The sequence below is a fragment of the Mustela lutreola genome, chromosome 10 (genome assembly GCF_030435805.1).
Source record: "Mustela lutreola isolate mMusLut2 chromosome 10, mMusLut2.pri, whole genome shotgun sequence".
NCBI lineage: Eukaryota > Metazoa > Chordata > Mammalia > Carnivora > Mustelidae > Mustela > Mustela lutreola.
Window position 1 is genome coordinate 98,393,152 of NC_081299.1, and position 25,838 is coordinate 98,418,989.

Below are 25,838 nucleotides of genomic sequence, written 5' to 3' on the forward strand. Positions count from 1 at the left end.
AGTTCTTTATAGATTTTGGACACTAGTCCTTTATCTGATATGTCGTTTGCAAATATCTTCTCCCATTCTGTCAGTTGTCTTTTGATTTTGTGGACTGTTTCCTTTGCTGTGCAAAAGCTTTTGATCTTGATGAAATCCCAATAGTTCATTTTTTCCCTTGCTTCCCTTGCCTTTTGCGTTGTTCCTAGGAAGATGTTGCTGCGGCTGAGGTCGAAGAGGTTGCTGCCTGTGTTCTCCTCAAGGATTTTGATGGATTCCTTTCGCACATTGAGGTCCTTCATCCATTTTGAGTCTATTTTTGTGTGTGGTGTAAGGAAATGGTCCAGTTTCATTTTTCTGCATGTGGCTGTCCAATTTTCCCAGCACCATTCATTGAAGAGGCTGTCTTTTTTCCATTGGACCTTCTTTCCTGCTTTGTCAAAGATTAGTTGACTGTAGAGTTGAGGGTCTATTTCTGGGCTTTCTATTCTGTTCCATTGATCTATGTGTCTGTTTTTGTGCCAGTACCATGCTGTCTTGATGATGACAGCTTTGTAATAGAGCTTGAAGTCCGGAATTGTGATGCCACCAACGTTGGCTTTCTTTTTCAATATCCCTTTGGCTATTCGAGGTCTTTTCTGGTTCCATATAAATTTTAGAATTATTTGTTCCATTTCTTTGAAAAAGATGGATGGTACTTTGATAGGAATTGCATTAAATGTGTAGATTGCTTTAGGTAGCATAGACATTTTCACAATATTTATTCTTCCAATCCAGGAGCATGGCACATTTTTCCATTTCTTTGTGTCTTCCTCAATTTCTTTCATGAGTACTTTATAGTTTTCTGAGTATAGATTTTGTGCCTCTTTGGTTAGGTTTATTCCTAGGTATCTTATGGTTTTGGATGCAATTGTAAATGGGATTGACTCCTTAATTTCTCTTTCTTCTGTCTTGCTGTTGGTGTAGAGAAATGCAACTGATTTCTGTGCATTGATTTTATATCCTGACACTTTGCATCATAGACAGGAAAGGCAAGTCTGCTTAAAGTTCTGTGTATTGGAACTTCCCCTTCTGAGTCCTTTAAGGCTTCTAGGGGCTCTAACAATTCTGTTCTCTAGGTGACTCTCATATTAAAGGCAAAGTACATATTCTTTTCTACAGGCCAGAGTTAATTTTTTTTTTTTCTCTACTAAAGATTTATATGCCCTCATCTCCAGCAAAAGTGATGTTTTCTCTCCTAAGTATTTTGTACTTATTGTACTTTCTTTCCCCCATCCTTATTTATTTCATGTTAAAAGTTTATTATTCAAAGTTCAACTAAAATGTACTTTTTCTCAATGCACAGAAAAATTAATATCTGCCTCTAAAAGCCCATAATATTCTGGATCTCTTTATTCTTCACAGTTAATTACAGTTAATTACTTGTGTGTATTCCTTAGTTTATAATCTGATCCATCTACTTCATTTTACAAATGAGAAAGTTGATTCAGAGTTTTAAAAGACTTACCCAAGATTCCACAGATATATACTGGTCAGATCAGCATTTTATTTTATTTTTTTTAAGATTTTATTTATTTATTCAACAGAGATCACAAGCAGCCAGAGAGGCAGGCAGAGAAAGAGAGGAGGAAGCAGGCTCCCCACTGAGCAGAAACCCAATGTGGGGTTCCATCCCAGGACCCTAAGATCATGACCCGAGCCAAAGGCAGAGGCCTTAACCCCCTGAGCCACCCAGGTGCCCCTAGATCAAAATTTTTAATTAATTTTTTATTTTTTATAAACATATATATATATTTTTTTAATTTTTTATTTTTTATAAACATATATTTTTATCCCCAGGGGTACAGGTCTGTGAATCACCAGGTTTACACACTTCACAGCACTCACCAAATCACATACCCTCCCCAATGTCCATAATCCCACCCCCTTCTCCCAAACCCCCTCCCCCCGGCAACCCTCAGTTTGTTTCGTGAGATTAAGAGTCACTTATGGTTTGTCTCCCTCCCAATCCCATCTTGTTTCATTTATTCTTCTTATAAACATATATTTTTATCCCCAGGGGTACAGGTCTGTGAATCACCAGGCTTACACACTTCACAGCACTCACCAAAGCACATACCCTCCCCAATGTCCATAATCCCACCCCCTTCTCCCAAACCCCCTCCCCCCAGCAACCCTCAGTTTGTTTTGTGAGATTAAGAGTCACTTATGGTTTGTCTCCAATCAAAACTAAATAACAAGCTCTGTAGAAAGAAACTAATTTATTTTTCTTTTTTTTTTCTTTTCATTATTTTATAAGATTTAGAGTTTAGTATTCTTTGTTAATACTTCTTAGAAGTATTTTGATAATAGCATTAATTTTTGATAATAGTAACTACATTGTGTACATTCATTTTTAATAGGAAAAACTCAAAAGAGAGGCAAAAGAAAACATTGTTACTCCTGAAAAAAAAGATAAGGTAAGAGATTTATATAATTCTCCTGGTTTTTCTTTATAACCAAACTTGTTTTCTGACATATACCTGGAAAATTTTTTGGCTCATAAATAAGTAAGGAGCATTTGATATTCATTTCCAAATATAGAATGTGTTCATATTATCAAAATAGATATCCCATATTCTTATGGAGTTGTTTGGAGTCATGTATAATTCCAACAAAATATGCCCATTATTTATTTGTTTTCAAGTAGATTAGTAAATGACATATTTTATCTGAGGTTATGGATATATAAATTAATGAGGGAACAATAAAAGAAATAAATTTAAATAGGCTTCTATTTTCTATACTTTATTTCAACAGTATTGAAATAATATCATAAGCCTTATATGTCATAATTATTAGGTTTATCAAATGTTTCTGAATTGGGCAATTTACTTCTTTATTTTTTTTAAGATTTATTTATTTATTTGACAGAGAGATCACAAGTAGGCAGACAGACAGAGGGCGGGGTGGGGGTGGGGAAGCAAGCTCCCACTGAGCAGAGAGCCTGATGTGTGAGACTCGATCCCAGGACCTGGGATCATGACCTGAGCTGAAGGCAGAGGCTTAACCCACTGAGCCACCTAGGTGCCTGGGCAAGTTACTTCTTTATGCCTTAGCTTGCTCATCTGTAAAGGGGTAATGAATAGTATCTGTTTTTTAAAGTTGTTAAAAGGATTAAATGAACTAATATTTGTAAGGCATTTATATATAAATAGTGCTTGGCACATAGGAAATGCCATATAACTTTTTAAAAAATACAATGATGTGCACTAAATAATGTATAGAATTATTGAATCATTATATTGTACACCTGAAACAAATATAATACTATATGTCAACTTTACCTCAATTAAAAAAAATAAAAGTACAACAGAAAATCATGAATATTATGTATACAGTCTTACCTTGATCTTGTGGGTTCAGTTTCAGACCAATGCAGCAAAGTGAATATCACAATAAAGCAAGCCAAATTAATTTTTGGTTTCCCAGTGCATATAAAAGTTATATGTATACTGTATTGTAGTTGTTGAGTGTGCAATAGCATTATGTCTAAAAAATAATGTTCATACCTTAATTTAAAAATACTATATTTTAAAAAAATTTTATTTTTTCAGTGTTCCAAGATTAATTTTTTATGCACCACACCCAGTGCTCCATGCCTTCCTTAATACCCACCACCAGGCTTTCCCAACCCACCCATCCCACTCCCCTCCAAAACCTTCAGTTTATTTCTCAGAGTCCACAGTCTCTCATGGTTTGTCTCCTCCTCCAATTTCCCCCAACTCACTTCTTCTCTCCTTCACCCAATGTCCTCTGTGTTATTCCTTATGCTCCACAAGTAAGTGAAACCATATGATAATTGACTCTCTATGCTTGATTTATTTCACCCAGCATAATCTCTTCCAGTCCCATCCATGTTGACGCAAAAGTTGGGTACTCATCCTTTCTGATGGAGGCATAATACTCCATAGTATACACCATATCTTCTTTGCCATCCCTCTGTTGAAGGGCATCTTGGTTCTTTCCACAGTTTGGTGACTGTGGCCATTGCTGCTGTGAACATTGGGGTACAGATGGCCCTTCTTTTCACTATGCCTGCTCTTTGGTGTAAATGCCCAGTAGTAAAATTGCAGGGTCATAGGGTAGCTCTATTTTTAATTTTTTGAGGAATCTCCACACTGTTTTCCAAAGTGGCTGCATCAACTTGCATTTCCACCAACAGTGTAAGAGGGTTCCCCTTTCTCCACAACCTCTCCAACATTTGTTGTTTGCTGTCTTGTCAATTTTTGCCGTTCTGACTCATGTAAGGTGATACCTTAATGTGGTTTTGATTTGAATTTCTCTGATGGCTAATGATGATGAACATTTTTTCATGTGTCTGCTAGCCATTTGTATGTCTTCTGGAGAAGTGTCTGTTCATGTCTTCTGCCCATTTTTTGGATGTGATTTTCTGTTTTTTGATTGTTGAGTTTGAGGAGTTCTTTATAGATCTTGGATATGAGCCCTTTGTCTGTAGTGTTGTTTGAAAATATCTTCTCCCATTCCGTGGGTTGCCTCTTTGTTTTGTTGACGGTTTCCTTTGCTGTGCAGAAGCTTTTGATCTTGAAGTCCCAAAAGTTCATTTTCACTTTTGTTTCCTTTGCCTTTGGAGACATGTCTTGAAAGAAGTTGCTGTGGCCGATGTTGGAGGTTATTGCCTATGTTCTCCTCTAGGCTTTTGATAGATTCCTGCCTCACAGTGAGATCTTTTATTCATTTCGAGTTTATCTTTGTGTATGGTGTAAGAGAATGGTAGAGTTTCATTCTTCTATATATATCTGTCCAATTTTCCCAGCACCATTTATTAAAGAGACTGTCTCTTTTCCACGGTATATTTTTTCCTGCTTTGTCAAAGATTAGTTGACCATAGAGTTGTGGGCCCATATCTGGGCTCTCTATTCTGTTCCATTGCTCTATGTGTCTGTTTTTGTGCCAGTACCATGCTGTCTTGGTGATCACAGCTTTGTAGTAAAGCTTAAAATCAGGCAACATTATGCCCCCAGTTTTGTTTTTCTTTTTCAGCATTTCCTTAGCAATTCGGGGTCTCTTCTGGTTCCACGCAAACTTTAGGATTGTTTGTTCCAGCACTTTGAAAAATGCTGGTAGAATTTTGATTGGGATGGTATTGAAAGTATAGATTGCTCTAGGCAGTATAAACATTTTAACAATCTTTATTCTTCCGATCCATGAGCATGGAATGCTTTTCCTTCTTTTTGTGTCTTCTTCAGTTTTTTTCATGAGTTTTCTGTAGTTACTTGAGTATAGATCCTTTACCTCTTTGGTAAAGTTTACTCCCAGGTATCTTACAGTTCTTGGTGCTCTAATAAATGGAATCGATTCTCTAATTTCCCTTTCTGTATTTTCATTGTTAGTGTATAAGAAAGCAACTGATATCTGTACACTGATTTTTGTATCCTGCCACATTACTGAATTGCTGTGTGAGTTCTAGTAGTTTAGAGGTGGAGTCTTGGTTTTCCATATAAAGTATCATGCTGGCTAAACTGAACATAGTAAAAAAATGGAAAAAGAAATAAAATCTTAAAATAAAAATACTGTATTACTTAAAAATGCTGACCATCATGTGAGCTTTCTATAAGTTGAAATCTTTTTGTTGGTGGAGCATCTTGCCTTCGTATTAATAGCTATTGACTGATCAAGGGTGATGGTTACTGAAAGTTGGGATGACCTTGACAACTTTGTAAAATAAGACAACATGAAGTTTGCTTCATTGACTGTTCCTTTCAAGAAAGATTCCTCTGTAGCAGGGGTTGCTGTTTGATAGCATTTTACCTACAGTAGAACTTCTTTCAAAATTAGAGTAAGTCCTCTCAAATGCTGCTGTTGATTTATCAATTAAATTTATATAATATTCTAAATCCTCTGCTGCCATTTCAGCAATCTTCACAGCATCTTTACCAGGAGTAGGTTTCATTTCAAGAAACCACTTCTTTTTGCTGATCCCTAGGAAGCAACTCCTCACTTATTTTATCATGAGATTGCAGCCATTAAGTCACATCTTCAGGCTCCACTTTTAATTCCAGTTTTCTTGCTGTTCCCACCACATCTGCAGCTATTTCTGTCAGGAAGTCTTGAACCCCTTATATATAATCATCTATGAAATCAGCTTCTGCCAAATCAGCTTCTGCCAAATTCCTGTTAGTATTGATATTTAACCTCTTCCTATGAATCACAAATATTCTTTTTTTTTTTTTAAAGATTTTATTTATTTTTTGAGAGAGAGACACAGTGAGAGAGGGAACACAAGCAGGGAGAGTGGGAGAGGAAGTAGGCTCCTTGCCAAGCAGGAGCCCGATGTGGGGCTTGATCCCAGGACCCTGGGATCATGACCAGCCGAAGGCAGATGCTTAACAACTGAGCCCCCCATGTGCTTGAATCACAAATATTCTTAATGGCATCTAGATTGGTGACTCTATTCCAGAAGGTTTTCAATTTACTTTTCCCATATCCATCAATAGAATCACTATCTATGGCATCTATAGTCTTATAAAATGTATTTCTTAAATAATAAGACTTGAAAGAATGATTCCTTGATCCATGGGGTGCAGAATGATGTTGTGTTAGCAGGTATCAAAACGTTAATCTTGTATGTCTCCATCAGAACTATTGGGTAACCAGATGAGCAATATCTTGAAAGGAATCTTGTCTGAGCAGTAGGTCTTAATGGTAGGCTTAAAATATTTAGTTAAACCATACTGCAATCAGATATACTATCATCCGGGTTTTGTTTTTCTATTTATAGAGCATAGGCAAGTAGATTTAGCATAATTCTTAAAGGGCCCTAGGAATTTCACAATCATTAATGAGCATTGGCTTCAACTTAAGTCACCAACTGCATTAATCCCTAATAAGGGAGTGAGCCTGTCCTTTGAAACATTTTAGGCAAGCATTGACTTCTCTGTACATATGAAGGTCCTAGATGGCATCATCTTCCAATATATGGCTATTTTCCCTAGCTTGAAACTCTCTTGTTTAGTGTAGACACCTTCAGTACTTAATTAGCTAAATCTTCTGGATAACTTCAGTATCTTCTATATTAACACTTGCTGCTTTTAACTTGTACTTTTTTTTTTTTTTTTAAAGATTTTTATTTATTTATTTGACAGAGGGATCACAAGTAGGCAGAGAGGCAGGCAGAGAGAGAGGGGGAAGCAGGCTCCCTGCTGAGCAAAGAGCCCAATGTGGGGCTCGATCCCAGGACCCTGAGATCATGAACTGAGCCGAAAGCAGAGGCTTAACCCACTGAGCCACCCAGGCGCCCCTGCTTTGTGTTTTTGTTTTTGTTTTGTTTTGTTTTGAAGACTTTATATATTTGAGAGAGAGAGAGTGAGTGAGTGAGAGAGCATGAGTCGGAGGGGAGGGGGAGACAGAGGCAAAGGGAGAGGGAGAAGCAGACTCCTTTTTGAGCAGGGTGCCTGACTAGGGAGGGGCTGGATCCTAGGATCCTGGGATAATGACTAACACCCAGGTACCCCTTATCTTGCACTTTTTTGTTATGGAGATGGCTTCTTTCCTTAAATCTCATGAATGAACCTCTGCTAGTTTCAGACTTTTCTTTTGTAGCTTCCTCACCTCTCTTCACCTTCATAGAATTGATGAGTTAGAGCCTTGCTCTGGATTAGGTTTTGGCTTAAGGTAGGATTTTGACTGGTTTGAGCTTTTACACAGACCACTAAAACTTTCTCCATATACATAAAGGCTGTTTCACTTTCTTATCATTTGTGTGCTCACTAAAAGTCTCACTTTTAGTATCCTTCAAGAACTTTTCCTTTGCATTCAGAACTTGGCTAAGTGGTTGGTGCAAGAGGCTTAACTTTCGGTCTATCTCGGCTTTCAATATGACTTCCTTTCTCTAACCTCAATCGTTTCTAGCTTTTGATTTAAAGTGAGAGACAGGTGACTCCCTTTTTCACTTGGACACATAGAAGCCGTTGTAGTTTTTGACTAGCCTAATTTCAGTTTTGTTTTGTTTCAGGGAATAGGGAGGCTCAAGGACAGGGAGAGAGATGGGGAATGGTAGGCCAGTGGAGCAGTCAGCACACACAGCTTTTAAGTTAAGTTTTCCGTCTTATATGGATGTGGTTCATGGTGTTCCCAAATAATTATAATAGTAACATTGAAGATCACCAAATCCCAGATTTCTGTAACAAATAATAATAATGAAGAAATTTGAAATATTTAGAATTACCAAGATGTGATACAAAGTGACACAAGTGACACTAAGTGAGCAAATGCTGTTGGAAAAATGGTGCTGATAGACTTGCCTGGGTCAGAGTTGCCACAGACCTTCCATTTTGCAAAAAAAAAAAAAAAAACCCACCAAAAGCACAGCATCTATGAAGTGCAACAAAGTGAAGTGCAATGAAATGAGATCTGCTTGTATATGCATCACTGGAAATGTAACATTCAGAAAGAATGTGACTGGTAGGAAAGTACATACATTTCCATGACTTATCATGAAGAGGTTTATTTCAGCATTCTAGAATGGGGGTGCATTTTCTTTCAAGCTGCTATTCTATCAGTAAAGTGTTAAATTCCCAGGTTTGGCCACAAGGTGGTGTAGTTGTCATTCTGAGTTCTTTCAGGAGGGAAAAATTTTTCCATGAAAACAGTTACATTTTGGAGATTCTGAGAATGACTGATGAATTCAGAGAGAAAAAAATTGTTTTCATCAAAACTGTGTTATCACCTATGACAGAAATATATAGGAATGAGGATACAGAAATACCACTGTGTGAAAAAATGCTACCAAAATTTCTATCTGCTGGAAAGAGGATTATGAAGTGAGATCACTAGAACTGGGCAGAAACCTACAAATATCTCATTTAGTCCCTTGAATATATAGTCGGATAAATTTGAGCCTAGAGGTACTTAGAGATTACTTAATGCCTCCCGGCCAAGATAGTTTAAGATTCAGGAGAAAAGAGCATATTACCTGACTCCTGGTCCAATGGATGTATGTGTGTGTGTGTGTGTATACACACACACATATAAATATATATAAATACATATATATTTAACACACATATACATATATCTGTATTTAACACACAATGTTACATAAGTTCATGTGTGCAACATAGTGATTCACCAATTTTGTACATTATGCTGTGTTCGTCACAAGTACAGCTACCATCTGTCCTGTTACACTGCTATTACAATATCATTGACTGTTTTCCTTATGCTTGTCTTTTATTCCCATGATTTATTCATTCCCTGACTGTATCTCCCACTTGCCTTTATCTATTTTGCCCATCCTCCACATATCTGACAACCATCAGTTCTGTGCATTTATAGGTCTGATTCTGCTTTTTGTTTATTCACTTACCATTTTTTTAATTCCATGTGAGTGAAATCATATGGTATTTGTCTTTCTCAGTCTAATTTATTTCACTTAGTATAATACCTTCTAGGTCCATCCATGGTTATGGCACAATCTCAGCCTTTTTTATAGTTGTGTAATATTCTTCCATGTGTGTGTATACCACATCTACCTTTATCTATTCACCCATCAGTCCAGTGTTTTTATAGCGCATGTGCTCATATCTTAATACCACATCCTATATGCTCCTAACTTAAATTTACTGCAGATTTAACCACTGAACTTTTGAGAATAGCTCTGTTGTGTGTGCGTGTGTGCGTGTGTGCATGTACACACTCCATTTTTTTCTTGTAATTGCTGTGATTGTATTCATGAAGATGGTGGTGATCAAAGAAAGTGATAAAATTAGCACCTAACACAATTCCACTAAAGCAGTTATTATGAACTTACACTAGAAAGGTCAGGTGCTAAAGGGAAGATACATATAAAGGTATAGAGAAAGAAAATGGAAGAAATTAAGTTGAAATAACTTCAAAGTATTTAGAGTAAATTTGTAATTTATCTTCAGAATTGAAGAAAATATTTATTTTTTTCCTCCTGGAAATTTTTTCTGGTTCTCTACTTTTGTGATTTTTCTTCCCTATATTCCTTTCTTTCTTTTCTTTCTTTCTTTCTTTCTTTTTTTTTTGTGGGGAATAAGGCTCATGGATAGGAAAGGCTGATATTTTTATAGATGAGAGAGATGAAATATGAAAGCATAAAAGAGAATGGATAGAAATGAGAATAAACTGACCTGTAGCTTTTAGGCTATTGTAATGAACCACAAAGAAAGGCTCTTTGCCACCAGGAATAGAGATTTTTTTCTTCAGCAGATCCTCAACTTTGGGTCATTTAAAGAGTTGAGACATTTTATTTCTTTTCATAGCAGCTCTCTGAAGACAGGCAGATAGCATTTTCATCTTCAATGGGAAAATAAAGTGACAAAATAAGGATAATTTATTCAAAGTTATCCAATTAATAGTAAATTTGAGGATACATTCTAGTTTATTCCAGTGTTATTTCAACTAATTGCTGCACTTTAAAATGACATGTAGTGATGATTTTATTCCCTTTTGTTGTTCAATATAGAAAATACAGACACCTTTACTGGAAACACATGAAACTCATTATTGGAAATTTGATTCTAAAACTGCTCCTTCACAAAATATATCTCGAAACTTCACATCAGTTGACCATGGCAAATCCAAAGATAAAAGAGACTGTCTGTGGACACCTGCCAAAAGTACTTTATCTACACCATTACCAAAGGTTGGTTGCTAAAATTTCTCAGAAAGTCATAATTTTTTAAGTTAAAAAAGAAGTTTTTGGTATCATATATATCTGGTATCATACATTTAAATAAAAAATAAATTCATTTTTTGTGATACCAGCATGAAATTGTTATTTTTTAAAAATATCATTATCCACAACTTAATAATATTTGGGGCAGATTCCATAATTTTCTGTCATTCACCAGATGGCATTCCCTGATGTGGGTGATTTGATTCTGACTTAACATTTTTCAGTATCACCCCAGTTATTTCCTTTTGCTGTATACTTTTACATCATCTTGTTGCCGGTCTTTTACTTAGCAGTCGGCCCTCAGTGTGTCAGGTGACAACAGCAAGATGGCTCAGTTACTATCTTTCACATGTTCACTTAATCCATGCGGAATTCATTCAACCTTTCCATGCTAAATAGCAGTATAGAATGCTACATTTCTGACCCCACATCCTACCATCTATCTCTATCTAATTTCTTTTTACTCTAAACTATCCAGTCAGACACAAAGACGAAATCTCTTCCTAAGTTTATATCTAGCAAGGGAATGAGATGCCAATCCTTCTTGAAGGCACCCCTATTTTTTGTTAGACTACTGTTGAGTTGTCTGCTCACCTGCCTTAGAAATTGAAAGAAAAAATATTTCGACCTCTCTCTATGCTGAAATTTTATGCCTTCCCCTTCCAGTTTCCTTAAAATAACTGGGAAGAAAGGAGGTGTTTGGTGATTGTAGGGCCAGTTTAACCACTTTTTAATAAGCCCTAGAGAAGGATCTGGCTTTAATCATAGGTTGCTTTCTTTAGAATATGGGCTACTAGCATTTTTTTTCTGCAGCTTTGTGCCCCAGTTGACAATTCCAGAGCAAAAGGAAGAGTCTCTCTCACATCCTGCTACATATGCAATATTATCCACACCATGGAAGTTATGAAAATTAGTAAACTACATAGCTTAGAGAGGTTTTTACATAAAATTATTTTGTTGTATTTATATTATTCAGAGTGTGAAGTGATCTTCATATAGAATGAACTTAATTTAAAAAACTTTATATTGAAATATATGCAAGAAAAATGCACAGATATTAATTATGCAACTTGATTCTTTACACACTAAACATAACTTTGTAACCAGCACTCAGATTAAAGCACAGAATCTTACTATCACCTCTGAAGATTTTCCTGCCCCCTTTTTAGTCACTGGCTTCTCCTCCGAGGCCATATATTGTCCCAACTCTAACATTAGCTGTACCTGTTTTTGTATTTTCTCTTTTCCCTGTTTTCGCATTTTTTATAAATAGAATCATTATTTTTATTTTGACTTTTCCTACTTAATATTATGTTTGTTAGACTCATCCATATTGTTGCTTGAAGTTTTAGATTTTTGGTTTATATTTCTTTTTTTTTTTTTAATTTTTTATTTTTTATAAACATATATTTTTATCCCCAGGGGTACAGGTCTGTGAATCACCAGGTTTACACACTTCACAGCACTCACCAAATCACATACCCTCCCCAATGTCCATAATCCCACCCCCTTCTCCCAAACCCCCTCCCCCCGGCAACCCTCAGTTTGTTTTGTGAGATTAAGAGTCACTTATGGTTTGTCTCCCTCCCAATCCTATCTTGTTTCATTTATTCTTCTTCTACCCACTTAAGCCTCCATGTTGTATCACCACTTCCTCATATCAGGGAGATCATATGATAGTTGTCTTTCTCTGCTTGACTTATTTCGCTAAGCATGATACGCTCTAGTTCCATCCATGTTGTTGCAAATGGCAAGATTTCATTTCTTTTGATGGCTGCATAGTATTCCATTGTGTATATATACCACATCTTCTTGATCCATTCATCTGTTGATGGACATCTAGGTTCTTTCCATAGTTTGGCTATTGTGGACATTGCTGCTATAAACATTCGGGTGCATGTGCCCCTTTGGATCACTACGTTTGTATCTTTAGGGTAAATACCCAATAGTGCAATTACTGGGTCATAGGGCAGTTCTATTTTCAACATTTTGAGGAACCTCCATGCTGTTTTCCAGAGTGGCTGCACCAGCTTGCATTCCCACCAACAGTGTAGGAGGGTTCCCCTTTCTCCGCATCCTCGCCAGCATCTGTCATTTCCTGACTTGTTTATTTTAGCCATTCTGACTGGTGTGAGGTGATATCTCATTGTGGTTTTGATTTGTATTTCCCTGATGCCGAGTGATATGGAGCACTTTTTCATGTGTCTGTTGGCCATCTGGATGTCTTCTTTGCAGAAATGTCTGTTCATGTCCTCTGCCCATTTCTTGATTGGATTATTTGTTCTTTGGGTGTTGAGTTTGCTAAGTTCTTTATAGATTCTGGACACTAGTCCTTTATCTGATATGTCGTTGGCAAATATCTTCTCCCATTCTGTCAGTTGTCTTTTGATTTTGTTAACTGTTTCCTTTGCTGTGCAAAAGCTTTTGATCTTGATGAAATCCCAGTAGTTCATTTTTTCCCTTGCTTCCCTTGCCTTTTGCGTTGTTCCTAGGAAGATGTTGCTGCGGCAGAGGTCAAAGAGGTTGCTGCCCGTGTTCTCCTCAAGGATTTTGATGGATTCCTTTCGTACATTGAGGTCCTTCATCCATTTTGAGTCTATTTTTGTGTGTGGTGTAAGGAAATGGTCCAATTTCATTTTTCTGCATGTGGCTGTCCAATTTTCCCAGCACCATTTATTGAAAAGGCTGTCTTTTTTCCATTGGACATTCTTTCCTGCTTTGTCGAAGATTAGTTGACCATAGAGTTGAGGGTCTATTTCTGGGCTCTCTATTCTGTTCCATTGATCTATGTGTCTGTTTTTGTGCCAGTACCATGCTGTCTTGATGATGACAGCTTTGTAATAGAGCCTGAAGTCCGGAATTGTGATGCCACCAACGTTGGCTTTCTTTTTCAATATCCCTTTGGCTATTCGAGGTCTTTTCTGGTTCCATATAAATTTTAGCATTATTTGTTCCATTTCTTTGAAAAAGATGGATGGTACTTTGATAGGAATTGCATTAAATGTGTAGATTGCTTTAGGTAGCATAGACATTTTCACAATATTTATTCTTCCAATCCAGGAGCATGGCACATTTTTCCATTTCTTTGTGTCTTCCTCAATTTCTTTCATGAGTACTTTATAGTTTTCTGAGTATAGATTCTGTGTCTCTTTGGTTAGGTTTATTCCTAGGTATCTTATTTCTGTATGGTATTCCATTGTGTGATATACCACAGTTTATTTATCTATTGTATTATTAGTTGACTTTTGGGTGGTTTCCAGACTATGCTTTCATGCATAGTCTTGCTATAAAAATTCTGGTATTTGACCTGTATGCATTTTGGTTGGGTATGTCTTTGAGAATGAAATTGCTGGGTTATAGGGTTATGTATACTATGTTCCATCTTAATAGATACTGACTGAGTTTGTATTTTTTTTTTTACTGTGATATAAAACATGTGGGGTTCCCCCCCCACCATACCAGTTCTCTGATTCTTTAGACGCCAGTTAGTTGTCCTACGGTTTGATTAGATTCTGACACTACCTGGAGTTAATGTAGACCCCACAGGTTAAGGGCTCACTCCCACAAGACTGCTTTCACTTCAGACACTAGTTACAGTCCTGGTTTGCCCCTTGTACTACTGAACAACTGGCTCTAAATTGGGGGTCCTCATAACCTCCCTCCTCATGTTTTCTAATTTGCTAGAATGATTCTTAGAACTTAGAAGATTCTTTTGCTTACTATTACCAGTTTATTATAAAGGGTACAACTCAAGAACAGCCAAAAGATGAATAGGACAAAGTGTGAGGGAAGGGGTACAGAACTTCCATGTCTTCTTCAAGAGTGCCACACTTCCAGTACCTCTGTGTGTTTGCCAACATGGAAACTCTCAGAACCCCATCAGTTAGGGGTTTTTATGGAGGTTTCATTACCTAGCATGACTGATTACATCATTGGCCATTGATGTTTAACTCACTCTCCATCCCCTCTCCTCTCCCAGGATCCTGGTTAAAGGGTGTAGCTGATTTACAAACTTCTAATCAAGCCTTGGTTTTTCTGGTTACTAGCCACCATCCTCGAGTTATCTAGGAGCCCTTTCCTGTCAGTTATTTCATTAGTGTTAACTTTGGTCCAGTTGAAAGGAGCTTATTTTGAATAATGAAAGACTCTTATCACATTACTGGGGACAAAGACTGAATATTGTACCAAAAGATGCTCTGATCACCGCAGTCACTCAGGAAATTACATGGCTTTTAAAAGTTCTGTGTCAGGAACTAGGGACAAAGACTAAATATATATTTCTTATTGTATCACACTGCCAATCATGTTTTTCAAAAAAATCATTACATAAATTTATATCCTAGCTGGCAGTGAATGAGAAGTCTAGTTGCTCCACATCCTTGCCATTACATGGTATTTTATATCTTTTTGATTTTAGCCATTCTCATAGGTGTGGTGACCTTACTTTTTTAGAAAGAACTTCTTTTTTACCATAATTTTAGATTTATAGAAAAGTCGCAAAGTTAGTACATAGAATTCATTTACGTCTATCACCCGGTTTTCTACATTGTTAACATCTTACATTACCATGTACATTTGTCAAAACTAGAAAACATACATTGGTACATTACTGTTAACTTTAGATTTTATTTTATTTTGCCATTAATGTCAGCTTTTCAAAGCCCTTATGGATGTCTCATTTCCTACATGTTTGAAGTTCTTTTTTTTTAATTAATTATTTTTATTAACATATAATGTATTATTTGCCTCAGGGATACAGGTTTGTGAATTGTCAGGCTTCCACACTTCACAGCACTCACCATAGCACATATCCTCCTCAATGTCCATAACCCAACCACCCTCTCCACACAAACCCCTCCCCCCAGCAACCCTCAGTTTGTTTTGTGAGATTTAGAGTCTCTTACGGTTTTTCTCCCTCCCGATCTCATCTTGTTTCATTAGTCTGTCATTTGCCCTGTCATTTGCCCAGCTCCATTGCCTCATGAAACTGCAAAGTTCAAATGCTTGCTTATGATTGTTTTGACAAATGCTATGCTGTACTTCATAAAGGGAGAAAGTTTTTGTAATAATAAGCTCTAAGTCAGGTTAAATACAATCAGCCTTGTAAGTGAGGTCTTTCAGAGAACCACTAGACAAGTTAAAATGACAGCTTTTGGGGAATAAAGCTTTGGAAGAGCTCTCAGTTCTGTTCTGTGCTATCTAATGGCTCTCAGACTAGATAAAGAGTGTGGGATATTATTTTTTTAAGGGTAACAGAGGGCGGGGGCTGGGATGAAGAAAAGTTAAAAAACCACAAAGCTTGCTATTGTTACAGACGTTTGGCCATTAAAAAAAGATAAGCACTACAGTTTATGGCAAGCTTTTGGTTAATTTCCGGAGTTCTCAAAAAGCTGACTTTGACCATTTTACAGTATTTTTATTGCTTCATGGAAGAGCAGATTTTTGGAATACCTTGCTTTGCCATTTTTGCAGATGTTACTGACTTAACTTTTTAAAGATACTTTAAAAAATTATAAAGCTTACAGGGTAATATGGAATACTAAACATTGACTAATGTGAATTACTTTATGAACAAAATATAAGCATACCTATTTTCTCATAAATCAGTAAGTATTTCTTTAGAAAGAGCAAAGCTCATTCAGGTCTTTGGTCTTGTTTATTGGTAGAAAAATTAAAGTCCCTCTTTCCTTAAGATTGTTGACTGCTGATGCTAGAGAGTCTCTCTCCCCCCACTCTCTCCTGCCATTATTTTCTTCAGTAAGTTGAAGGGAAGGGGGAAAAAAAAGTCTCCTGTTATAAATTGTTTGAAGAGGGGCACCTGGGTGGCTCAGTGGGTTAAGTCTCTGCCTTCAGCTCAGGTCATGATCTCAGGGTCCTGGGATAGAGTCCTGCATCGGGCTCTCTGCTCAGCAGGGAGCCTGCTTCCTCCTCTCTCTCTGCCCGCCTCTCTGCCTACTTGTGATCTCTATCTGTCAAATAAATAAATAAAATCTTAAAAAAATAATTTTTGTGAAGAAATTAGAAGTTTTAGTATCAAAAATATCTGAATGAAATTCTTATAAAAAATTTCTATGTACATCCCACTGATAATGGAGAGTTACTGATTACTAAAGATTCAACTTGAGTTACTAACAGTATAGGGTTTTTTGATAAGATAATACATTGTTTTCCTTTTTGGATAGGCATATACTGTGAAGACGCCAACGAAACTAAAAATTCAGCAAAGAGAAAACAAGAATGTACCCACAGAAGGAAGTAATAAAAAGAGAAAAATGTTCTTTGAGTTTGATATCAATTCGGATAGCTCAGAAACGACTGATCTCTTGGTAAAAATACTACAAATCAGTTTTTATTGTTTACATTATTATTTTTACACATTTTTGATGTATTTGTATAATATATACACATAGTATCTACTATTGCAATACTAAAATATAGAACTCTATAATACAGAACCCTATGCTTTTGCAGCATTTTGGAGAAACAGGGTTTAAATAATCTAACTTCAGAAACCATGGCATTTTCAAATACTTCATGTAACGTAGTTGGCACATGAGATAATTAAACCATTTTGTTTTCCAGCAGATTGTTATAAAGGAGTTTTGTACCACATACTCTTCTTTTTTCTTTCTTTCTTTTTCTTTTTTCTTTCCTTCTTTTTCTTTCTTTTTTTTAAGAAAGGTTAGGTAGATCTTGCTATGACCAAATTTTAGGGCCCCTCTTGATTTTGCATATTATACCTCTTCCTAATTTTATACCACTTACTGGTTGAAATCTGTATAAATGTATTAGTTGACCAGTATAGCATTTTTATCATTCTTAAAGAGTTAATGTATTAAAGATGAGTTGTTTAAAGAAGATATTACCCCTAGCAGTTTGTATTACTAGTTATTCCCTCCCGTGAGTGTATCCACACCTACCAGTATTTTCTTGTCATAATATTTATTGAGAATGAATTTAGATCACTTAATTTAAAAAGAAACCTCATCACACAAAATGAAGCAATATACCAAAGATTCTTAATTACAAAATTCCAGTTAAAGGTGCTAGTTTGTTTCATTATTGCCACCTTTAACTTTTGAGACCCTTCAAGTTTTTGAAGCTGCTTTGGAACCCTCTATTTTCATTTGTTCTGGAATAATGAGTACTTGAAGTCTTAAACCCTAATTATTGAAGTTAACTTATAGAATCCTTAAGTGCCTCTTTGTTTTATAGATGATGATTAACATTTTAATGATAAAAACTGTGAGCCAAGCACCATTGCAAAGATTATATAGGTATTTCTTAGAATAATCCCATATTAGAAGTATATACAGGGCTGTTTTCATTTTACAGATGAGAAAACTGAATCATATAGGTACCTTGCCCAAGATTACATAGCTAGTAAGGCATGTAGCCAAAATTTGAACACAGTTTAGCTCCATAGCCTATGTAAGTTGTTATACATAGTAACTGCCAACTCAAACTGAAGTCCAGATACATAAAAATGTAAGGAGAATTAGTAGAAAGATTATGAGATCTGGAATTAGACAATCAGGGTTGGAACCCATACTGTTTTTCTAGCTGTGTGAATTTAAGCTAGTTTAACTGAGATTCAGAATGATTCATGATTTCATTTTTAAAAGGAGCATCACAGCTTTGTAACACAATAGGCATACTACAGTATTCTAGAAGTATGCAGTTATTTATACTTGCCTAAAAATACATTTCATAGTCCAGTTTATTTGATTATAATTATCACTCAAAGTTACTGTTTTGCAATTTTCTTATTGTTGCATTTAAATTTTGGTGAACACTCAAATAATTATAAAAAGTTAGATTTAAAAATGGATTGTCTGGAGTGACCTTACAGAAGGTGGTGAAGTAGGAAATAACACAAATTTCTCTACCTAGACAGCAATTGTACTTGCAGAAACTGTCTGAAGTAACTATTTTGGAACTCTGTAGACTATTTGAATGCTTGCAACTTCCAGGGTTGAAACTTGGTAAATTATAGTTAATTTTGGTCAGTTTCATCCTTAAGAATGGTAGTGGCTACCTATCATCCAATCCATTGTCCTATGGCAGACAACAATGCTCATATCTTGCTGTAGCCAAGGTGAGCAATAAGGACTTTTTCTCTGAATATCAAGATTCAGTATTCTGGATTATCATTGCTGCTTCTCATCACTGTGCAGGCACAGAAACTGGCTGCCATTCAGTTCCCCTTGGCTGGAGGTGTCTTACAGAGGATTTAAATGAACTGTAATTGGTTTTCTTTTTCTTATTTTTTTCACTTTTATTCTTTGGAGGATCAGACATTTAAAAAAATTAGGACATCAAGAGCAGTCACATTTCTGGGGTATTTAAAACCACTGCACATGCCCATGGAAAGACAGGCTCAAAAAAAAAATATGTGAAAAGATCCCAAATTTTTACCCAGGCTAATCCCTGGCACAGAAACTTGTACAGCATAAAGCAAGACAAAAGTAACTCACTATAGCAAACCTTGGGGGAAGGGAAGAATCTGATTTGCAGACATATTCAGTTATAAGATTCACACATTTAAGTTTCTTTTTTAAAAAATTTTATTTATTATAGAGAGAGAGGGGGAGGAGAGGATGGGTGGGGGGTGTGGGGAGGAGGCAGAGGAAGAGGGAGAAACAGACTCTCTGCTGAGCACGGAGCCTGATGTGGGGCTCCATCCCAGGGCTCTGAGATCATGACCTCAATCAAAATCAAGAGTCAGGTGCCTAACTGACTGAATCACCGAGGTGCCCTGAAATTAACACACTTTTTAATCAGCCAGTGGATCAAAGAAGAAATCACAAGGGAAGTTAAGACTTAGATATGAATAAAAATGAAAACACAGTATACCAAAACTTATGTGTTACAGCAAAAATTCAAAGGGAAATGTATAGCTCCAAATTCCTATATTAAAAAAGAAAGATCTCAAATCAATAACTTTACACTTTATGGAACTAGAAAAAGAAGAGCAAACCAAACCCCAAACTAGCAGGAGGAAGGAAAAAATGAAGATTCAAGGGGAGATAAGCAAATTAGAGAATAGAAAACAATAAAGAAAATAAAGAAAACCAAAATTTATGTATTTTTTCAAATACATTTTTCAAATACAAATCTTTTCAGATTAAAAAAGTTGACAAATCTTTAGCTAGACTAACAAGATATAAATAGAATCAGAAAAGGAAAGTGGGTTTATTACTAATTAGAGATAAAAAAATACTGTGAATATATGCTAACAAATTCTATAACTTAGAAGAAATGAACAAATGGGTAAAACTGATGAGATGCACAAATTAAACTGATCCAAGAAGAAATAGAAAACCTCAACAGGCCTATCTATTAGTCAGTAAAGAATTTGACTTAGTAATCAAAAACCTCTCAACAAAGAAAAGTCCTGGACCAGATGACTTCCTTGATAGATTGTATCAAACATTTGGGGATATAACCTTCTCAGACTTCAGAAAATTGGAGAGAACTTTCTTTGTTTTTGAGAACTCTTTTTTTAAATTTTATTTTTCAATGTTCCAAGATTCACTGTTTATGTACCACACTCAATGCTCCATGCAATACGTGCCCTCCTCAGTCTCCACCACCAGACTCACCCATCCCCCCATCCTTCTCCCCTTCAAAACCCTCTTTTCTCAGAGTCCACAGTCTCTCATGGTTTGTCTCTCCCTAAGATTTCCCCCAATTCACTTTTCCTTTCCTTCTCCTAATGTCTTCCATGTTATTCCTTATGCTCTACAAGTAAGTGAAACCATATGATAACTGACTCTATGCTTGACTTATTTCACTCAGCATAATCTCCTTCAGTCCTGTACATGTTGATACAAAGTTGGGTATTTATCTTTACTGATGGAGGCACTCTTGATAACTCATTATATGAGGCCAGCAATACCTTGATATCAAAGTAAGATAAAGACATTACTAGAAAAGAAAGTTGAAGGTCATTATCCTTTATGAATGTCTGTGTAAAAATCCTCAAAATATTAGCAAGTCAAATTTCACATCATATTAAAAGTTGTATTCACCAGGTGCCTGGGTGGCTTAGTGGGTTAAAGCCTCTGCCTTCGGCTCAGGTCATGATCCCAGGGTCCTGGGATCGAGGCCCACATCTCATGGGGCTCTCTGCTCAGCAGGGAGACAGCTTCCCCCTCTCTGTTTTTGCCTGCCTCTCTGCCTACTTGTGACCTCTGTCTGTCAAATAAATAAAATCTTAAAAAAAAAAAAGTTGTATTCACCATGACCAAGTGGGATTTATCCAAGAAATGCCAGAATGGTTCAATATAAGAAAATCAGTGTAGTATATCACCATTAATAGAATGAAGGAGGGAAAATCCCATATGATCATCTCAGTTAGTACAGAAAAGGCATTGGACAAAATCCAACATTTTTTTCATGATAGAAACTCTTATAAAGGTAGGAATAGAGGAACAATTCCTTAGCATGATAAAAAATACTTATGAAAACTTGGAGCTAACATTCTACTCAGTTGAAAGCTTATCCCTTAAATTAAGAACGAGACAGGCAGTGGGGGGCACCTGGGTGGCTCAGTCATTAAGTGTCTGCCTTCAGCTCAGGTCTTGCTGTGTCTCTCTCTGAAAAATAAATAAAATCTTAAGAAAAAAAGCAAATATGAGAGAAGGATGTCCACTTTCACCACTGCTAGTTAACATTGTACTGGAAGTTCTAGCCAGAACTATTAGGCTATTAGACAAAAAACAAAGGGAGATGGTTGGAGAGAAAAGGCAGGCATACAAATGAGAATGAGGTAAAACTATTTGCTTATGCCGTAATCCTATCCATTGAAAATCACAAAGACTCCACAAGAAGGCTACTAGAGCTAAGAAATGAATTCAGCAATGTGGAAGGGTATAAAAACACATGACATCAGTTATATTATTATATACCAACAATGATTAATCCAAAAGAGAATTAAAGAAAATTAAGAAAATTATCCATATCCATTATCATCTAAACAAATTGAATATTTAGGAACAAACATAACCAAGAAAGTCAAATACTGAAATACAATGAAAACTATAAAACATTGCTGAAGGAAATTAAAGAAGACCTAAAGAATTAGGGAAAAAAAATTGTGTTTATGGGTGTGAAGCCTTAAACCTGTGAAGATGTCCTAAATGCTGGCTATTTGAACAAAAATAAAGTCCGTACTACTGAAAAACAGTCCACAAATTCAGTGCAATCTCAATCAAAATTCCAGCAGCTTTTTGGCAGAAATGGAAAATCTAATACTCAAATTCATATAGAATTACAAGGGTCCCCAAATAGCTAAAATAATTTTGAAAAAGAATAATGCTGGAGGACTCACAGTTCTCAGCCTTGAAACTTTCTACAAAGCTAGTAATTTAAACAGATTAGTACTAGTATAAGGGCAGATCTATAGATCAATGGAATAAAGGAGCCCAGAAATAAATTCTCACAATTATAGCCAATTAATTTTTGGCAAGAGTGCCAAGACCACTCAGTGGGGGAAAGGACTCCTCCCCCACCCCCACCCCGCCCAGCTAATGGTGTTAGAACTGGATATTGGAAATCCACATGCAAAAGAATGAAGTTGGACTTTTTATACCACATATAAAAATTGACTGAAAATGGACCAAAAACCAAAACTTAAGGGCTAGAGATATGAAACAGAAGAAAATATTGGGGAAATTTTCATGACTTCAAATTTAGCAAGGGCCTCATGAGTAAGACACCAAAAGTACAGGCAAGAAAAGAGAAAACTGATGAATTTGACTTCAAAATTAAGAATTTTTGTGCTTTAAAGGACACTACTAAGAAAGTGAAAAGACAAGCTCAAGAATGGCAGAAAATATTTCTAAATCATATATCTGAAAAGGCATAAATGGAATACATAAAGAACTCCCATAACTCAACAATAAAAACCATATAACCTGATAAAAAATGGGCAAAGGACTTGAATACACATTTCTCCAAAGAGGATATACAAATGGCCAACAAGCACATGAAAAGATGAATGTTGCAGATATAACTCTATGTAAATCTGTTTGAATATTTTTATTCATGAAGCCTCTGTAAATGTGACATTAGTGAATAGGACAAGATACTGTGAACTGATTGCTCACCAGACTAATAAATCTGTATAGTATATTCAGTAAGAGAGTGGATTTCTAGAGCCAGCCTGTCTGGATTTGAATCCCAGCTCCACCTCTTAACTAGTTGTATAATCTTAAGCAAAGTACTTAACATTTCTGTGTCTCAGTTCTTCACCTTTAAAATGGGGATGATAATAGTATACCTACTTTATAAAATTATTGTGAGGATTAAAATTAATTAAAATAGGCAAAGTGCTTAAAACAGCTCCTAACATAAATTACTAAATTAGTGTTAGCTATTATTATTTGGGGGAATTACAATACTCATAAGTTGATAGTTGATAACATAATAATTTTTATAGGATTATACATGCTATTATAAGGCCAAAGTGAGTTTGAGTAAGTAGTCTGGGGGGAAGTGGAGTGGAAGGAAAAGTAGAAACTGAAACTGAAGTAGAAATCAGTAGAAAAGTACTATTAATATACATGTTGTATTTCATATACTACAATATAGTTATTAGTATTTCATATAATGCAGTATTGTTAATAGAATCTAAATCTTTATCCTTGTTTGGAAGATTGAGTATTTTTGTCATTGCCTTCAGTTTTTCTTCTTCTTTTCTCTCCTCCTTCTCTCTCTTCTTTCACCTCCTTTCTTTCTCCCTTCCCCCACTTCCCTTCTTTGTGTTTCTCCTCCTCTCTGTCATATATGGACAAAATTTTAGTATTAGTGATGACAGACCCCAGATTATATTTTTTGTATTTTTCTTTAAGAGCATGGTTTCAGAGGAGGAGACATTGAAAAAATTATACAAGAATAATAATCCAACAACTTCTCATCTTTGTGTCAGAACACCAAAAAAGGTAATGTGTTTTTTTTTAAGGTAGTTTTAAATTTTTCCTTCAGAAATCAAATTTCAAAAGATGAACTTTATATTTTTAAATTAAACATATTTTGATTTGATTTAATTTGATTTTGTATTCAGACCCCATCATCTCTAACCACCCCTGGATCTACGCTGAAGTTTGGAGCTACGAGGAAAATGCGGGAAGATCGTTGGGCTGTAATTGCTAAAATGGATAGGAAAAAAAAACTAAAGGATGCAGAGAAGTTATTTGTTTAATCTCAGAAAATCAGTGTGATTAAGGAGCCTAATAACATGAGATTTATAGTTAATTTAAAGATGTTTTATTTTCTGAAGAACCAAACATTTTCTGACATTGAGACTTTTTTGTATCTACATAATTTGTTTTTTATGATTTTTATGTTTTGGCCTAAATTACCACTTAACCTGAAACCTTGTAATTCTATTCAGATAAGATGATTATATTTTGTTTTTGTCTTTCTTGTATTCATAAAAATTGTTTTAATTTTTCATATTTGTGAAGTTATCTATTGAATGCTAGGAACACATTGAGATGTACTCTTTATTATTAAAATATTTGGATGCAAATAAATGCTTTTCATTGATTCTGTGAAGTCATCTGGACAGCTGATCATAATGTTGATATTTTTTAAATCTTAAGGTCATTATGGTGAAGTTTCACAGTTCTGAAGCAGTTTTATCTGTTTATAAAATTGACAAGTGCCCTTCAGTTGTAGGAAAAGAAGGATATCCCAGTATGCTTCCTAACATTATTTATTCAACACTCATCAATTTAAACAAGTATTTATTGAGTGCCTTCTATGAGTCAAATACAGTTCTAGATACTGGAGATATGACAATGAACAGAACAGAAAAATAAACCCTCTGTTCTAGAGCTTACATTTTAGTGAGGGAAATAGACAATAAATATATGAACCTGGATATGGTTTGGGGACTTCCAGCTTCTGATACCTTAATTGAAAATTTATGATGAGTCTCCTGAGCAAGTATTTTTTAGAGTATTATTAGACTGGATAATGTGTTATTTCATATTTAAAGCTATATATTTTCAAACATTTTAAAATAAAACAAGACTAGTGTATTAGTTGAGGTAATGCTAGCTTCTCTGGCTAATCATTCATCAACTTCTCAATTCTCTAAAGTCCATCATAAATGTTCCTATTTAGTAAGCAGCATTCCTCCAGGCAGTGATTCAGGAAACCTGGCTCCTTCCAGCTTTTAGTTCTGCTTCGCTCAACAACTGGCTTCCAAGGTTGCTGCAAAAGGGGAAGCACCAAAAAGATTTGCTGACATGTTTCCTGAAATAAGGATGAGGTGAAGGAAAGACAAGGAGCAAAGTTGGGTCTTGAAGTTCTGTTTTGAGCTATGTAATTTTTTTTTTGTGGGGGAGGTGCTGTGTAATAGCTGAGATAGCTTAGATATCTAAGTGGAGCAGATGATAGGTCATTGAACAAATGAATCTGGAGTTCTCCAGAAGGATCATAACTTACTAGTCATTGACATATACATGTCACTTAAAGCATGGGACTGAATGCACTCTCTTTATGACAGTGAATGTATAGTTAATAGAAAAAAAATTGAGCCTTGGGATACTGGAACATTTAAAAGTCAAGCAATAGAGGAGTTGCTGCAAAGATTAAGGACAGGGAAATGAAGTGTAATTACAGATTCAAGAAGGGAGTATTCCCTTGTGTCAAATCCTTCTGGGTGTCAATACCTGAAAGCATAAATCATTGGATTTGGGATTATCTGTATGATATACAATCTCTGCTTTCAATGACTTGATGTCCAGTAGCAAATATAAATGTGAATGTGCCCCTTCTTTTCACTACATCTGTATCTTTTGTGTAAATACCTAGTAGTGTGATTGCTGAATCATAGTGTAGTTTTATTTTTAACTTTTTGAGGAATCTTTTAACTGTTTTCCAAAGTGGCTCTACCAGCTTGCATTCCCACCAACAGTGTAAGAGGTTTCCCTCTCTCCACATCCTGCCAACATTGTTGTGTTCTGCCTTCTTAATTTTTGCCATTCTAACTGTGTAAAGTGGTATCTCATTGTGGTTTTAATTTGAATTTCCCTGATGGCTAGTGATGTTGAACATCTTTTCATGTGCCTGTTAACCATTTGTATGTCTTCTTTGGAGAAGTGTCCGTTCATGTTCATGTTCATGTTCATGTCTTCTGCCC

General features: G+C 35.8%; 1 protein-coding gene across 3 annotated transcripts in view; it reads left to right on the forward strand.

The window, feature by feature from the left end:
• Positions 1–24,212, forward strand: part of SYCP1 (synaptonemal complex protein 1) — a 137,312-nt gene extending 113,100 nt beyond the window's left edge. For 2 of the 3 annotated variants that reach the window (XM_059137436.1, XM_059137439.1), the window contains 5 exons: positions 2,382–2,438; positions 10,469–10,648; positions 16,864–17,007; positions 23,539–23,628; positions 23,751–24,212. In XM_059137436.1, the coding sequence (XP_058993419.1) occupies positions 2,382–2,438; positions 10,469–10,648; positions 16,864–17,007; positions 23,539–23,628; positions 23,751–23,888 (609 nt within the window). In that variant the 3' untranslated portion in view covers positions 23,889–24,212. The remainder of the gene's footprint in view (positions 1–2,381; positions 2,439–10,468; positions 10,649–16,863; positions 17,008–23,538; positions 23,629–23,750) is intronic. The other variant, XM_059137437.1, reaches the window with a different exon arrangement.
• Positions 24,213–25,838: the final 1,626 nt, after the last annotated feature.